This window comes from Diceros bicornis, chromosome 38 (assembly GCF_020826845.1).
Source record: "Diceros bicornis minor isolate mBicDic1 chromosome 38, mDicBic1.mat.cur, whole genome shotgun sequence".
Lineage (NCBI taxonomy): Eukaryota > Metazoa > Chordata > Mammalia > Perissodactyla > Rhinocerotidae > Diceros > Diceros bicornis.
Window position 1 is genome coordinate 25,548,092 of NC_080777.1, and position 17,857 is coordinate 25,565,948.

General features: G+C 37.2%; 1 protein-coding gene across 2 annotated transcripts in view; it reads left to right on the top strand.

The window, feature by feature from the left end:
• CFH (complement factor H) overlaps positions 1-17,857 on the top strand; it is an 85,958-nt gene that overhangs the window by 25,893 nt on the left and 42,208 nt on the right. For both annotated transcript variants that reach the window (XM_058533728.1, XM_058533729.1), the window contains exons 7-9: positions 5,046-5,219; positions 16,738-16,932; positions 17,373-17,549. In XM_058533728.1, coding sequence (XP_058389711.1) covers positions 5,046-5,219; positions 16,738-16,932; positions 17,373-17,549 — 546 coding nt within the window. The remainder of the gene's footprint in view (positions 1-5,045; positions 5,220-16,737; positions 16,933-17,372; positions 17,550-17,857) is intronic.

Below are 17,857 nucleotides of genomic sequence, written 5' to 3' on the forward strand. Positions count from 1 at the left end.
CATAAGAAGAATTGCAAGAAGATACAGCTATAGCGTGGTAAGAACTGTGTTGAGATATTTGCAAACACTTATGAAAACAAGTGAGTTTGCTTTTGATGAGGGCTGCTGCAGTGAGTGAAACAAGTGACCGTGTATCATACGAACGAGGTCACAGGACCTTCCTAAAGGGTGACTTTACAAATTCTGCTATACCCTGGGGGGAAGAAGAGCTGACCTCTTGAGAGACCTCTGAACTTTAAATCATGGTATTCCTAATTCCATGTATAAACCTTGTTTTAGTGATCCTCTTTTACAAAAACTAGAATTACTTTTGAGTTGATTCTATTCTTTTATTAAAAAATTTGATTGAGCCCACAAGCAGCTCCTAGGAAAATATATCCTCCTACACAATTGAGTGACCTCCACTTTCAGGCATTGTTAAGAAAATATTTTAGAAAGAGGTTAATAAACATAAGACAGTGGTAACCCACATTAGGTCTGTGTTAGGCTGATGGTGTGTGGAGGCCGGCTGTTTGTCTTCATGGCATCCGTGGTTCCTAAGCCAAGAATGTGGGTGCCCGAGTCCTCTGGCATTAACCTCTGCCTTGTGTTTTACTTCCAGAGCATCTCCTAAATAATTAGTTAATTTATCCATCCAATCATCAAAACTTATAAACCACTTATTTTATGTCAGGCTGCTTGTCCTGTATTGAGAATAAACGATAGAATAAACCATCCTTCCAGGGTCAATGAATTCAAAGCAAGAGTTTGAGGATTCAGTTTTACTTGGACATAGGACTCGTGACAGCATGATTGCTTCATAGAGGTCGTCTAATTATTTATTTTCTTGGTCACTTAGCCACCTACTTAAAACTCTTGCTTAGCACATATTTGTTTTAACAATGCGAAATCTCTGTTTTTCATATATGTGTTACTGCAATTCCTAGGCTTACTTCTCGAAATGTGACTCATTTACACACACACACGTACCCAGGCGCGCACACACACACACACACACACACACACACACCTCCCAAAGATCCCACATTTATAAAATATTTTCCTTTTAGAATTTCTTTTTCATTTTCTTTGTCAGAAGTCATGACTTAAAGATTTAAGACCGTATGCTTCAGGGTCCTGCTTTCTTTAGGGACACAGATGCCAGAATTGGGATGCACTGGGATTGGGCACTTTCTTTCACAAGAGAGTTTACCAAAGATCAATGTAAACAAAGAGAGGTTCGCCCCAAATTAGAGAAGCATGCACTCTCTCTTACAACATGCTTCATACTATTGAAATGCATTTTACTTTGACTAGATGTAGGGGAGTCTCTTATTAAAAGGAACTCCACTCTCTGTACCTCCGCTAATGTATCACAAATTCTTATTTTCCTGGTACAATGGAAGGATCTACCTGCTGATATATGATGCATTCCAAATCTCTGTATCTTGTTTTCTCCAAATCTATCAGAAATTTAGAATTAAAGAATAAAAGGAAATTTACAGAAAATAATCCTGGATAAAAAACTTAAATTTTCTTTCATTTGGTCTATGATTTGTATGTGTCAGGGGTTTTATTTGAGGGTGATTTGTCAAAACTTTGGTCTCTGTATCCCATAAGGGACAGTGTCTGACAATGTCATTTACAGGAATAATTAAAAGTACCTAGACCTGCTAATTAAAAGCCACATTTGATCCAAATGCATCTGTTCCCTGTGCAGACTGAATTTTCTACTGATTCACACCATAGAGTGCTAACCTTGAATTATTATTCTTATTTCAAATGCTTTATGGTTGTTTCTAACAGTAGAAAAAATGTAGCCCCACATATTTGGACAGTCTCCAAGATTGTTATTTTGAATAGAGGCACCTGTCCTGGCAATATTTTAATATCATCATTTATTTTAATGGAGATTATGACAGTAGAGAATTAAAACTTATCATTGGATTAAGGTCCACTGCCTGAAAATAATCACCATAAGTTCTTCTACTCTTAATTAATTTAACAAAATTCTCCCAATCTTATTTTGCTGGTCTGTTAGCAAAACTCACATGTTTATGTCTTTTAGCATTTGACTTTAAACATTGGTAGTAAGCTCAGTTATAATACGAAGTCAAAACTCAGATATGTAAACTGCAGGGGGTATATGACAATATGATATATATAGCAGAATGAAGTGAGAGAGAAAATATAAAATGAAATAAATGAACACATTTAAGGTTCATCTGAGGTTTGTGTCAATAAACAGTAAGCACTGAAGACATCTTATTACAACTTGGGTTTAGGCGGTCACGTATTATTTTTATTATTTCTATTAATTCATTGCTAATATAAGTGTATTATCGTGTTACCAATACAGATCTATTAAATCTGGGTCTGGCGGAATGGAAAATAAATTTAAGATCAATTAAGAGACTATTGCAATACCTCTAGGAGCTAAACATACACAGTGGAAGTATAGTATGAAGAGGTGGAGACATATAAACAATAATTACAACTTTTTAGAATTTGATGTTTGATTGAATATTAGAGAGATGAGGAGGAAGGAGCGTGGAGTAGATTTCCAGGCTTCTGTTGTGAGGTTCTTGTGTCAGAAATTAAAATGTTGAACCCAGGAGGAAAAGCATCTATGGAGAGAAGGATGATGATTTAGTTTGACATATAAAAAGTTGGATACACCTCTGAATTATATGCCTGGACCCACACTGTGAAGCTGCAGTTAGATAGATGGATTTCGATGTCACTAAAGAGGTGATTAGCATGACGGTGGTAGCTTTTTATCATGGAAATGTCTTGAATCACACAAAAAATGGGAAGAGGAAAACAGTAGAATCCAGGGAAAAACTCATGTGGAACCAAATATAAAGGCCAGCTATCCACTCATACAATACCTGCTGGGTCTCCAGGGAAGAAGTTTCCGAGGTGGTGATAAGAATCAATAGGAAGATCCAGAGTAGAATCATTCAGAAATAAAGAATAGGTAGTGCAGAGGATAGGAATGAGCTTGGTCTGTGTGAAGACAGGACAGAAGGCTATAGTGTTGGTAGTACAGAGAGTGAGCAGGAAAGTGGTAGGAGATGAGACCTGAAAAGCTGGCAGGGCCTAAAACTTAAGTAGAGTAGAGGAAGAGGAGCAGTTAGAAGTGAAATCAGTAAAATAAAATACTGCTGTTCAGACAAAGATAAGGAGAATATGAGTGTGAGGCATTGGAGAACTTCAAGAAGTCAGTGATCAACAGTGTCAAATATCACAGAAGGTTTCCGTGTCTTCAGTTCAACAAACAATTAAGGAGCCCATGATACATACCAGCCACTGTGACATGGGGACTACAGAGAGTTCTGGATTTGGAAATTGGAGGACATTGGTGACATTTGTCAGAGCAGTGCCGGCACAATTCAGATGTCAGAGGCCAGATAGCAGTGGGTTGAGGAATAAATGGGAGGTGGGAAAGGAGACAACAAGTGTAAGATGGTATTTTAAGGATGTGGGCTGTGAAAGGGGGGGGGAAATGTAGTAGGTTAGCTGAACCTGGACCCAGGGTTGAGAGAAGGAGTTGAACATTGGAGGAGCTTGCATATCAGCTTAAGAGAGAGTGGTTGACACAGTGAGAGAGGGAAGGAGTCAACAATGGTTCATGATTCACGGCAAGTGACAGGCTAGAGAAGCTAGAATGAATATGACAAAAAAAAAAAAAAAAAGTACCTTATCATCAAGGGTTAAGGGAGAAGCTTAAGTCCAGATCAAATACAGCTCGAGTTGAAGGAATTCTGGAGAGAAATCTAGGGCGTGTTTACTCTCAACTGTTTTCTGTGAATGTGGGGACTTATTACCTGTTGATGAAGAAGCAGCTGTGTTAGGTGGCTTAAGGAAAATGAGGAGACTAGGGGTCACTTTCTTTGGGAAGTGGAATTGGAAGTAAATTAGGGACATATAAATGGATTTCAGGCAATGCTGAACGTCCATCACAGGTTTTTAGTCTAAAATACAACATGGCACCACTATAAATGGTTATGTTACATGTCTACAATAGTTAAAAGAAATGGTATTTTATTAGAAAAGAAATGTTGCTAATTGATCCATGGCTGAGATAGAGCAAAGTTGATGGAAAGGACTGAGAAGGAGCTTTATACATTAGGATAGACTAGGTCAAGGGATAGCACACTAGAGCCCAGAGGTCAAAAGCAGCCTGTTCTTTTTTTTGGTTGTTTTTTTTGTAAACAATGTTTTATTGGAACACAGCCACACCCATTTGTTTATGCATTGCTTATGACTACTTTTGTGCTCCAACTGCAGAGTTGAATAGTTGTGACGGAGACCTTTTATCTGGTCCTTTACGTAAAAGCTTTTCCACACCCTGGACTAGGTTATCTTATTACAGTAAGAAAAATGTATTCCAAAATCTCAGTATGAATAGGAAATAAACTTTAGTTTATTGTTCATGCTCCCTTCCAAAGTAGGTGTGAATGGACTCTGCTCATTATATCCATTGTAAGAATCAGGGGAGAGAGTCATCATCTTTCCATGCCCTTCCTTAATCACTGCAGCTGTGGGGAAGAGAACATAAAATTTCACACAATGGCTTTTAAAACTTCCTCCCTAAAGGGAAACATATTACCTCCACATTAATTTCCTTGTCCTGTGCAAGTCATATGGCCATGTCTACTTCAAAGGGGCACGGATCTGTAATCCTACCAAGTTTCTGGAAGAAGAGACTCAGAATATTTGTAAGCAGTCCTTATGAAAACTACAGAAGCCAAGGAAGTTGAAGGAAGTGAAAAGAATAGTCGAAGTGATCTATTATGGATTCATTGCCACATACGGAACATCATGAAGTATGTGATGGCTTTGGAGAAACAGGATTCAAGAGTCCAGGAGGCAGAAATACATCAGATGAGAGATACAACAAGGGAAATGAGTGATAGAGGGGAAGGATACGAGGCTGTGCTCATTTCAATGCCATTCTGTGCTGTGGTAAAGACAAAAAAAATAACTACTTTCTTTATTTTCATGTACTTTATTTTAATGTGTAGTGATTTCTACATTATTCACATATCCTTTTTTTTCAGAGGTAACATGTGATCCTCCTTATATTCCAAATGGTGTCTACACACCTGAAAGGATTAAACACAGAACTGAAGATGAAATCAGATACGAGTGTAAAAATGGCTTTTATCCTGCCACCCGAGGAAATACGGCCAAATGCACCAGTTCAGGCTGGGTACCTTCTCCAAGGTGTAGCTGTAAGTTCCATGCATATCTTGACTTACCTTTTAACTCTGAACTTGCTTTCTCTTAAACACAAAAACATAGGAACACAATAAATCCAAACATTTGCCTTACTGTGTATGGAAAATAGAGGCTTTAGAAACATTCTTTGCATTTCAAATTAGCCAGTTCTAAGTAGGATCACAAATACATCTTTGTATATAAAAAAATCTTTTTTTTTTGTTATTCAACATTAAATATATGTGTGCGTGTGTTTGTATGAATATATATATTTCTCCAACTAATGTAATTTTAAAATCTGAACTAAAATATTGGGTAAGACTAGTGTTTTTGAACACCTCGTTTATTACTTGTTTCTGTGTGAAAAATTTTCCCCAAAACATACTGGCTTAAAGCAACAAAACTGTATTTTCTCAGAGTTTCTATGGGTCAGGAATTTGGGAGTGGCTTAGCTGGGCAGTTCTGAGTCAGACTCCTGTGCTGCAGTCAGGATGCTGGTGTAGGCTGCAGTTCCTGGGTGTCTAGGCTGGGCTGGAGAACCTGCTTCCAGGACAGCTCACTCACATGGCTTTTCGCAGAAACCTCAGTTCTGTACCACATGGGTCTCTCCACACGTTGCTTGAATGGCAGCTAAATTTCTCCAGAGCTGGGGATTAGAAAGAGAGTAGAGGAAACCTCCATCCAGTAATTTATGACTTAATTACACACTGTCACTTCAGCCATGCCTATTCTGTAAAAGTGAGTCACTAAGCCCAGCACACTCAAGGGGAGAGGAATTAGCCTTCACTTTTTGGAGGGAGTTGTGTTGAAGACATTGTGGAATTTTCTAAAGCCATCACAGGAACAAAGTGCTGCTCAATTCGACAGAGTATTTTATTTCTGGGGGTGTTTCCTTTGCCCTTTTCCCAGTGTTTTCTTTCTCTACAATCATATTCCCTGTCTTTATATATCACAATCCCTTGTAAAAATGAACCCACTTAAATTGGATACTCCATGAATGAAAAATGTAGTGATACAAATAATAGGTCAAGGGCCTCAATGTTAATTCTAGGCATAAGTCCAAAATGAACTTTCAAAGCATGAGACCCTTGAAGAGGACTCTATTATCAGTATGAAACAGACTTCAGTGTTCCTTGGATCTAAGGAAAATATTTATTTATTTACTTAGATATAGTTGACATATAATAGTACATAAGTTTCAGATATAAAGCGTAATGATTTGATACTTGGATATATTGCTAAATGGTCACAACAAGTCTAGTTAATATCTATCACCACACATAATTACAAATTTTTTTCCCCTTGTGATGAGAACTTTTAAGATCTACTCACTTAGCAACTTTCACATATATGATATAGTAATGAAACTGTAATCACTATGTCATACATTACATGACATTGGCTTAATTATTTTATAACTGGAAGTCTGTACCTCTTGACCACCTTCACCATGTTGTCCACTCCACCCACACCCCGCCTCCTGCAACCACCAATCACTCTCTGTATCTATGAGTTTTTTTTTTTTTTTAGATTCCACGGGTAAGCAGAGATCATGCGGTACTTGTCTTTCTCTGTCTGCCTTATTTCACTTAGGATAATGCCCTTGGTCCATCTGTGCTGTCACAAATGGCAAGATTTCCTCATTTTTTATGGCTGAGTAATATTCCGTTGTATATATACAGCACGTTTTCTTCATTAATTCATCCGTCGATGGACGCTTAGGTTGCTTCCATGGTTGCTTCCGTGTCTGGCATATTGTAAACAATGTTGCAATGATCATAAGGTTACAGACATCTTTTGGAGATAGTGATTTCATTTACTTCAGATAAATACCCAGAAGTTAAATTCCTGGGTCATATGCTAGGTCTCTTTTTAAGTTTTCAAGGAACTTCCACACTGTTTTCTATAGTAGCTACACCAATTTACATTTCCACCAACAGTTCACAAGGATTCTCTCTTCCCACAGTCTCCTCAGTATTTGTTATCTCTTGTTTGATGATAGCATTCTAACAGGTGTGAGGTGACATCTCATTGTGGTTTTGATTTGCATTTCCCTGATGATTAGTGATCTTGAGCATCTTTTCATGTACGTGTCGGCCATCGGGATGGCTTCTTAGGAGAAATGTCTGTTCAGATCCTCTGGCTATTTTTTAAATAGATGGGTTGTTTTTTTGCTATTGAGTTATGAGTACTTTACATATTTCGGATATTAATCCCTAATTAGGTATATGATTTGCAGACGTTTTCCCCCATTTGGCAGGGAGAACCTCGTTTGTTGATGGTTTCCTTTGATGCGCAGGAGCTTATTAGTTTAACGTAGTCCCACTTGTTTATTTTCATTTTTGTTGCCTTTGCTTTTGATGTCAAATGAAAAATCATCTCGACGACTGACGTGAAGGACCATACCCTCTGTTTTCTTCTTGGAGTTTTATGGTTTCAGGTCTTAGTTCGAATCTTTAATCCATTTTGAGTTAGTTTTGCTTTGTCCAGATTCGTTCTTTTGCATGTGGCTGTCCAGTTTTCCCAGAGTTGTTCATTGAAGAGGCTGTCCTTTCCCTGCTATATATTCTTGGCTCCTTTCTCATGAATTACTTGGCCATATACGTGTGAGTTTATTTCTGGGCTCTATGTGTCTGTTTTCATGCCAATATCATACTGTTTTGATTACTATAGCTTTGAAATATAGTTTGAAATCAGGAAGCAGGAATTCTCCAGCTTTGTTCTTCTTTCTTAGGATTGCCTTGACTTTTTGGACTCTTGTGGTTCTAAACAATTTCGAGATTGTTTGCTGTATTTCTGTGCAAAATGCCATTGGAATTTTGAAAGGTTTTGCTATGAATCTGTACATTGCTTGGGTAGTATGGACATTTGAACAATATCAATTCTTCCAATCCATGACCATGGAATATCTTTCTGTTTGTGTTTTCTTCAATTTCTTTTATCATTTTCTTATAGTTTTCAGTATATAGGTCTTTCATGTCTTTGGATGGAGGTATTTTATTCTTTTGATGCAATTGTAAATGAGATTGTTTTCTTAATTTCTCTTTCTGATAATTCATTATTAGCCTATAGAAACGCAACAGATTTTTATATACTGATTTTGTATCATGTAACTTTACCAAATTTGTTTTTTAGTTCAAACAGATTTTTGGTGAATTCTTTAGTGTTTTCTGTAATATAACACCATGTCATCTGCAAACAATGATGGTTTTACTTCCTTTCCAATCTGGATGCTTTTGTTTCTTTTTCTTGCCTAATTGCTCTAGCTTGCTCTAGCTAGGACTTCCTATACTATGTTGAATAAAACTGGCAAGAGTGACCATTCTTGTCTGATTCCTGATCTTAGAGGAAAAGTTTTCAGCTTTTCACCATTGTGTGCGATGTTGGCACTTGCCTTATCATATATGGCCTTTATTATGTTGAGGTACTTTCCCTCTATACCCACTGTGTTGAGAGTAAAGTAAATCCGAATTTTGTTAAATTCATTTTCTGTATCTATTGAGGTGCTCATATAATTTTAATCTTCATTTGGTTAATGTAATGTATTACATTGATTACTTTGGGTATGTTGAACCATCCTTGTATCCCTGCAATAAATCCCACTTGATCATGGTGTATGATCCTTTTGATGTATTGTTAAATTTGGTTTGCTAATATTTTGTTGAGGATTTTTGTGTCCATGTTCATCAGGGATTGTGGCTGGTAATTTTCTTCTCTTGTGGTGTGCATGCTTGGTTTTGGAATCAGGGTAATGTTGGCCTTGTTTGAGACCATGAGTGTGGAAGTGTTTCCTCGTCTTCTATTTTTTTGAAGAGCTGGCATTAATTCTTCTTTAAATACTTGGTAGAATTCACCAGTGAAGTCATCTTGTCCTGGACTCTTGTTTTGGGGAGGTTTTTGGTTACTAATTCATTCTCCTGACTACTAATCACTCTGTACAGATTTTCTACTTCTTGAGTCAGTCCTGGTCGGTTGTATGTTTCTGGAAATTTATCCATTTCTTGTAGGTTGTCCAATTTCATAGTATAATTGTGCAAGTTGTCTCTTATTATCCTTTGTATTTCTGTGGTATTTGTGAGAATGTCTTCTCTTTCATTTCTGATTTTATTTATTTCAGTCCTCTCTCTTTTTATCTTGGTGAGTCCATTAAAGGTTTGTCAATTTTGTTTATCTTTTCAAAACACCAGCTCTCAGTTTTCTTGATCTCTTCTATTGCCTTTTTGTCTCTATTTCCACTCAGATTTTTATGTCCTTCCTTATACTAACTTTGGGCTTTGTTTGTTCTTCTTTTTCTAGTTCCTAGAAGTATAAAGTTGGTTTGTTTATTTCATATTTTTTGTTTCTCAATGTAGGCATTTATCGCCATGAATTTCCCTCATAGAACTCCTTTTGCTGCATGTCATAACTTTGGTATGTTGTATGTCTATTTTCATCTGTCTCAAGGTATTTTTTGATTTCTCTTTCGATTTTTTTCTTTGACCCATTGGTTATTCAGTAGCATGCTGTTTAATCTCTACATAATTGTGGTTTTACTTTCCAGTTTTCTTCTTGTTGTTCATTTCAAGTTTCATACCATTTGGTGGGAAAAGATGCTTGATATAATTTCAGTTTTCTTAAATGTATTAAGACTTGTTTTGTGCTTAACTTGTTTTGTGGTTTATCCTGGAGACAGTTGCATGTGCATTTGAGAAGAATGTGTATTCTGTCACTTTGGGATGCAATTTTCTGCGTATGTCTGTTAAGTCCAACTGGTCTAATGTGGCATTTAATATTGATGTTTTCTCATTGATTTTCTGTCTGCAGTATCTATCCATTGATGTAAGTGCTGTATTAAAGTGCCCTACTATTATTGTATCACTGTATGTTACTCCCTGTATATCTGTTAGTAGTCACTTTATATATTTAAATGCTCCTATTTTGGGGGCACAGATATTTACAAATACTATATCCTTTTGTTATTTTGACCCTTTTATCATTATGTAATGACCTTCTTTGTCTCTCATTACAGTCTTTGTTTTAAAGTCTATTTTGTCTGATATAAGTATAGCTACTCCACCTTTCTTTTGGTTTCCATTTGGAGGGAACATCTTTTTCTATCCTTTCACTTTCAGTCTGTGTGTGTCCTTATGTCTAAATTGAGTTTCTTGTAAGCTGCATGTAAATGGGTCTTGTTTTTCAATCCATTTAGACACTTTATGTCTTTTGATTGAAGAATTTAGTCCATTTACATCTAAAGTAGTTATTGATAAGTATGTATTTATTGCAATTTGCCAGCTTGTTAACTGTTGTGCTGTTGTTTTGTAATTCCCTGTTCTTTTATCCTTCTCTTGCTCTCTTCCTTTGTGATTGGATGACTTTCTGTTGTAGTATGCTTAGATTCCTTTCTTTTTCATTTTTGTTTATCTAATACAGCTTTTGCTTTGTGGTTACCTTGTGGTTTACATAAAATAATTTATATTTCTAAGAGTCTATTTTAACTTTATAACAAGTTAAGTTTGATTGCATTATAAAGCTCTAAATTTTTACCCATTTTTGATGTCACAATTTGAATCTTATCTTGTGTATCTCTTAACAAATTATTGTAGTTATATTTTTACTACTGTTATCTCTTAGTCTTTGTACTAACTTTATAAGTGATTAACCCACCACCTTTAGACCAGTAGATTATTCTGAATTTGCTCTATATTTACCTTTACCAGTGAAATTTATTCTTTCATATGTTTTCCTGTTACTAATTAGCACTGTTTCACGTCAGCTTAACAAAGTCCCTTTAACATTTTTTGGAAATCCCATCTAGTGTTGCTGAACTCCTTTAACATTTGCTTGTCTGGAAAATTCTTTATTTCTCCTTCAAGTCTGAAAGACAGCTTTGCTAACTAGAGTATTATTGGTTGGCAGCTTTTTTGTTTCAATGGTTTGAAGACACTGTGCTATTCCTTTCTGACCTGCAAAGTTTGTGCTGAAAAATCTGCTTATAGTCTAATGGAGGTTCTCTTGTACATTACAAGTTCTTTTTCTCTTGTTACTTTTAAGGTTCTCTCCTTGTCTTTAACTTTTGACATTTTAACTATAATGTGTGTTGGTGTGGTTCTCTTTGAGTTCAACTTATTTGGAACTCCCTGTGTTTCTTGAATCTGAATACTGTTTCCTTCCCCAGGGTAGGGAAGTTTTTGACCATTATTTCTTCCAATAAGTTTTCTGCCCCTTTCTCTTTCTCTTCTCCTTCTGGGACTCCTATAATGTGAATGAGGTCTGGTTTATGTTGTCCCATAAGTCCCATCAGCTATTTTCACTCATTCTCATTCTTTTTTTCCTGCTGTAATCGGGTGAATTCCACTACCCTGTCTTTGACTTCCCTGATTCTTTCTTCTGATATGAAACCCTTCTATTGTATTTTTCAGTTTAGTTATTGTATTTCTCAGCTCTGTGACTTCTATTTGCTACTTTCTTATCTTTACTATCTCTTTGTGGAAATTCTTAGTGTGCTCATTCTTTCTTCTCTTGAACTCAGTGAGCTTCTTTATGACCATTGTTTTGAAGTCCTTTTCAGGTAAACCACTGATATTCATTTCATTAAGATCTTTTTCTGAAGTTTGATCTTGCTCTTTCATTTGGAATATATTCCTTTGGTTCTTCTATTTTTCCTTTACTCTCTCTCTTGATTTCTATGCATTAGATAAAACAGCCAGCTCTCGCAGTCTTGAAAGAGTGACTTCTCATAGGAGATGAACCTTATTGTTCAACTGTGTCTTAGCTCTTGATTGTCTCACCAGTCTTTGTGATTTACTTTTAGTGGCTCTCAGTGGTTGAGGGTGTGCCAAGACCTGTCATTGTCACAAAGGGAGGATCTCAGTCAGCACCTTGACTCAGGCTGACTGGAAGTCAAGCCCACAGGCAGCAGCTTTTTTTTTATATATTTTTTGGTGAGGAAGCTTCACCCTGAGGTAACATCTGTGCCAATCTTCCTCTATCTTGTGTGTAGCTTGCTGCCTCAGCATGGCTGATGAGTGGTGTAGGTTCACGCCGGGGATCCAAACCTGCAAACCTGGGCTGCCAAAGAGGAGCTCACCAACAGAACCACTATGCCACAGGCCCCACCTTGTTAGGCAGCATCTTTTAAAGTGTGCAAATATACCTGTTTCTGGGTAAGACTGGGATATGAGCACTTCTGCCTGCTCCGTCTGAGCTGAGCTGTGGGTATTGCCCTGTGAAGACCTGTTTCTTTCTTTGCTTCTGTTTTGTTGAACTCGTGAACACAAACCCCACTGGCCAGAGGGGCCAGGCAATCAAGTGGTGATCCCTGGGCAGTAGCCACAAAAACTGGGGCACCAGATGTAAAAGCCAGGACACCAGCATCCTTCCAGGAGCTCCTAGCACTCTTGAGCTTGCTAAATGGAGAGCATGAAGACAGCACCTGCACTTCATGGTCTCTAGAGAGAGGAATACAGTCAGCCTTTAGTTGTGTGTTTAATTAGAAGTCTTCCCCTCAGTCCTCAGCTATGAAGATAGGCTCATACTCTTTCACAGTAAGACTGGACTCCTCAGTCTTTTGCCTCTACTGTGCCCTGGGTTTGGCAGACAGTTAAAAATGCCTTTTCCATCTGTTACAGTCCTGTGGGACTGTGAGCATAAGCCCCATGGGCCACCAGAGCCCAGTGATCCAGAGGTATCCCCTGGGCTGCGGCCATAGAAATCGTGGTACCAGATGAGGGGACTGATACTGGTGAGCTGAAGCAAGGCAGAAGGGCAGCACACAGTGGTGTCCCCTGACCTCAGTCCCTGGAGAGCATGTAGTAGGCCCCTAGATATGTCCCCAACCAGAAGCCTGCCCCTCAGGCCAAAGCTCCAGGACAAGCTAATAAGCCTCTTTCACAGACGGACGAGGTTGCACTTCAAACTGCATCTGCACTGTGCCATGTGGGTGGTAGCAGGCCATAAATTGTCTGTCCATTTGCTATAGTCCTGTGAGACCCATGGCCACAAGCCCCCCTGGCCACTAAAGCTAGGTGATCAAGTAAAATCTCCTGGGTGGCAGCCACTAAATCTCGTGCACCAGACATAAAAACTGGGAACCAGACACTTGTAGCAGCTTCCATCTGGGAGTTAAGGGTGCTCTGGAGCATGGCAGAGGGAGAGTGTGAAGATAGCACCGCCTTCCAAGGTGTCTGGTGAAGATTAAGACAGTCCTTAGATGTGCCTTTAATTAGAAATCTGACCATCAGTCCATAGCAATGAAGGTGAATCTAATCGGCCTCCTCCACAGAAAGAACCTGTTAAAAACTCTTTCTCCATTTGTTACAGTCCTTTGGAACCTGCAAGTGTAAGCCTTCCTGGCCAGCAGAGCCAAGCAATCTAGAAGCATCCCCTGGGTGCCAGCCACAAAAATCAGAGCGTCAAAGAAGGGTACAAGCTCCTTTCTGGGAGATGCTGGTGATCTGGCATGAGGCAGAGGAAGAGCACAAAGATGGCCTCCACTGGCCTCCATCTTTGGAGAGTATTTAAGTAGGCTCCTAGATGTGAGTTAATTTAAATTCCTGCTCCTCAGGCCCATGCTTTATGATAGGCAAATAAGCCTCTTCCACAGAAGGTCTGAGCCCTTTTCAGTTGGCTCCCTCTGCACTGAGAACCGCAGTGGGTGAGTCCACTCATGTGGGCCTTTTAAAATCATTTCTCAGTTCACGTTTCTCAGTTCATTGTTCTGTGGGCCTTCAGGACACAAGCCGAGCAGGCTTTCAAAGCTAGATATTTGGGGGCTCATATCTCGGGTGCAGGGCTGAATGTTGATGTGCTAGATGTGGAGTTCAAACCCTTCACTCCTCAGGGAAAATCTTTGTGTTTTGAGTTGCCTCCTCATTGTGTGTCGCCATGCTAAGGTTGAGGTTTATGGCGAGATGTCTCCTGTCTCACCTACCGACTTTGATGTGTGTTTTTCTGCTTTTCTCTGATGTGTGGGAGTCACTCAGCTAGCTTTTGGTTTTTTTTCAGAAGAAATTTGTGCTGTATGTAGCTGTGAATTTGATATGTCTGTGGGTGGAGGTGAGTTCCGGGTCCTCCTATATTGCCATCTTTAATCAGTTACCTAAGGAAAATATTTAACCACGTTGGTTTTTCAAACCATTTCAACCATTTTAACCATTTCAAATGGCTGCTTTTTGAAAATGATAGATCAGTCCAACTGTATCTGGATCTCAGCAAGCTTATTCTACAAGGGACCTTCTGAAGTTCTTGTGGACAAGATAGGGAAATAGATGGGTTAGATGGTTTATCAGATAGTTTATTTCATTAAATAAGCTTATGTGATTCTCAGATGCAGGACTTTGTTCTTAGGCCTGCTCCATTACTCACTTGTGTCATCAAACAGTTTCAAGATCTAGAGGAAATGCAGTACAAATTCACAGCGGGACTGACAGAGGGCATAATGTACTGAATCTCATTAGCACAGATTCATTATTCAAAAGGAATCCTCTATGCTAGATTGAATCTAATAACATGACATTTAGTGGTGATAACTATAAGATCCTGGGCTTGAGTCAAAGGAATTAGCTGCAGAAATATAGGCACTTTGAAATATTTTTAAAAATTAGTGTTATTTCAGTCAATTTTGAGATCAGTTTGAGTCAAAACTGTGAGGCAAGCACCATAACTGCTAATGAGACCACAACCCTCACCGGTAGAAGTGCAAGCGTTAGAATGAGGCTGTTCTAAGTCTTGCCGACGTCAATGCTGATCAGACCATATGTGAAATATTATATTGGCTTCAGAAATGATCTTGTTGGATGGTAAAGACAGATTTAAGTGTTCCCAAATCAAAGGGAAAAATAGCAAGGGGCTCAGTCCTGTGACGATAATAACATCTACTTTTTATTATGCCCCTTTTGTGTACCTTTTGACGAGTAATATCACTAGACTATTTTATTTATTTCAGATTCTTTGAAGCACCATAATGAGGTGGATAACCATGTTTATTCTGAAATCAGACAACCAGAGTTCAATTTTATCCTCTATAATTTAATGAAAAAATTAATTAAATTCCTTAAGACTTTCTTGAAAATCCAAAGAGTCAAGCTTGCTCGAGGTATTATTGTTAAATGACACACATCTAGACATATCATGATGAAATTCATCCAAGGGTGAAGACAAAATACTCTCAAGCCCCCAAAACTGGTGCGTGAAAAACTAGAATGTTGCTTAAAAAGAATGAGCCTAAATGAGCATTTTAATCTCAATATTGGAAGCTTCAAAAAAGTGGTGAAAACATTTATCAGTGATAAGAGTTATGGACTTAAGCCAAGAATCTATGCCTATAGAAGGTATCATTCACAAATCTTTGTTAAAGAAAGACATTAGTATCTGCAAGTATTCAAAGTTCATAATCCACTTAATGAGTCTGTAGAAACAACTGGAAAAATGTCTCTAATCAAAGAAAAAAGAAAATTCAGCAGTGATCTTAAGGAAGATGAAGATGATAATGAATACTTGGTGCATGTATATCTGTGTAAGTGTGTGTGTGTTGGAACTTTTTTTAACATGATGCATAAAGTTTATTGTAATAGAATCCCATTTCATGGAAAAAACTTGTACTACTCTGGTATTAAAAGTGTTAGATTATCGCTAAATCTTCCAATGAAAAGGGCAAATTTTTCTGAAATGTGTTATATATAAACGTGTGATAAACAACATAGCACTTAAACATATATGTTAAAATTATTTAATATATTAGATTAACTCAACAAATTGCTAGTATATTATACCTCATTTAAAAATATTTATAAAACGTATTTAAATACATCTCATTCTCCAGGTAAAATTAGAAATAAACAATCCGTTGTTAACCATAATCTTAACTATTTGAATATTAAGAAATATTGCTACTTCATTTCTCTAGAGAGATAAAGAAAGGAAAACTTGGCTCTGTGACTAATTTGAGGCATGAATAAGAATTTGTTTTTCTGTGTGATGTGATCAATGGAAAATTTTTGTTCTTCACTCTATTTCTCACATTGTTTGCAGTAAATAGAAAACAAACTAACGAATGTTAATCCACAAAACAAAAACAAAAACAAAAAACTCGTTGTCTTCCTACATTGAGTTGGTGTGAGAAGAAAAGACAGGACTCTGATTTCTGATGAGAATAGAAAAGAAAGGAAAAGAAGACAGATGAGCTGAGTGATAAGATCAGTACTTTCATCTCTCAATCAAGATGCTCATTTAATCAACCAGGGCTGGATGACATGTACTCAAGGAGACTTTATTAAATAGATCTGTGCAGTTTTTTTTCTGGAGAGTTTTCATACAAGTTTCGATATCATATGATCCACAAGACATAATTTTGTCTTCATTACCAAGGACTTCCTCACATACCTTAGTCGTCCGAATTTTATAACTTTTCTTCTCCAAGAAACTCTAATGCAATGAGTATCATTATGAAGAGAAGAGAATGTAATTCATCAATGAAACATTCATGTCTAATTTGATTTTTATTGAGGTAAAACATTATTTATACCGGTTTTGTTATGTTTTTTTTATTGCTAGTGAAGCCTTGTGATTTTCCAGAAATAAAACATGGACGTCTACATTATGAAGATTATTATAAACCATACTTTCCAGTACCTATAGGACAACATTATTACTATTACTGTGATCAAAATTTTGTGACTCCTTCAAGAAGTAGAGGGGGTTATCTTCATTGCAGACAAGAAGGATGGTCGCCAGCAGTACCCTGCCAAAGTAAGTAAACCTCTTTATAATTGTATATATACAAATATTTCAAAGAGTGGAGAGAGTTAAACACTTAAGTGAATACAATTGAGTCTTATATGAAAAAATTAAGGCCAAAAGATGAGTTCTATGAGCAAAATGACCAATATACATCTTTCTTTTCACGAGGACCTCTTCATGAAAATCACATGAGAGATAAAAAGAGAGGCTTTATAAGAATATCTATATTATGTATATATATTTTAATTTAAAAATAAAGGTAAATAATATTCAGTATTAATTTTTTATTTTTAAAAAATGGTAGTAACTTTGGTTTTCTTAAGTTATATCTTATTTTTGGAAGGTTATTTATTCCAATTTAAATATTGTAAGGATAGTTGTTAGTTTACTATTTTTGCCAAATTTATGGGTTTTTAAAATTTTTCATTTATCATTTTTATGATCCTTAGGACAATGTGTTTTCAATTACTTGGAACACGGAAATTATCCATATTGGGGAAAAAATTATTTACAGGGTCAATCTGTAAAAGTTGAATGCCATTCTGGCTACAGTCTTCCAGATGAGCAGACATTAATGACATGTACGGAGAATGGCTGGTCCCCACCTCCCAGATGCATCCGTGTCCGTAAGTGTACTGGTCTATGATCCCAACATATTTATGATTTGCTAAGACTCATCTATATTACCTGTGACAAAATGTTTATATCAACTGCTTGTTTTGCCAATGGACCTGTTTGATTTTAATTTTTTCCAAGTGTGTATGAATGGATATAAAAATTTCTTGATACATATAGCAAAATAAAGCAGCCTACTGATAGACATTATTCAAGAAAATGGTAAAAGTGCCACAAAGAAGAAACATGTAATAACATAGTGATATCAGCGAGATGACAGAAAAGAAGTTTCCATTTTCTTCCCCACAAACAACACTGA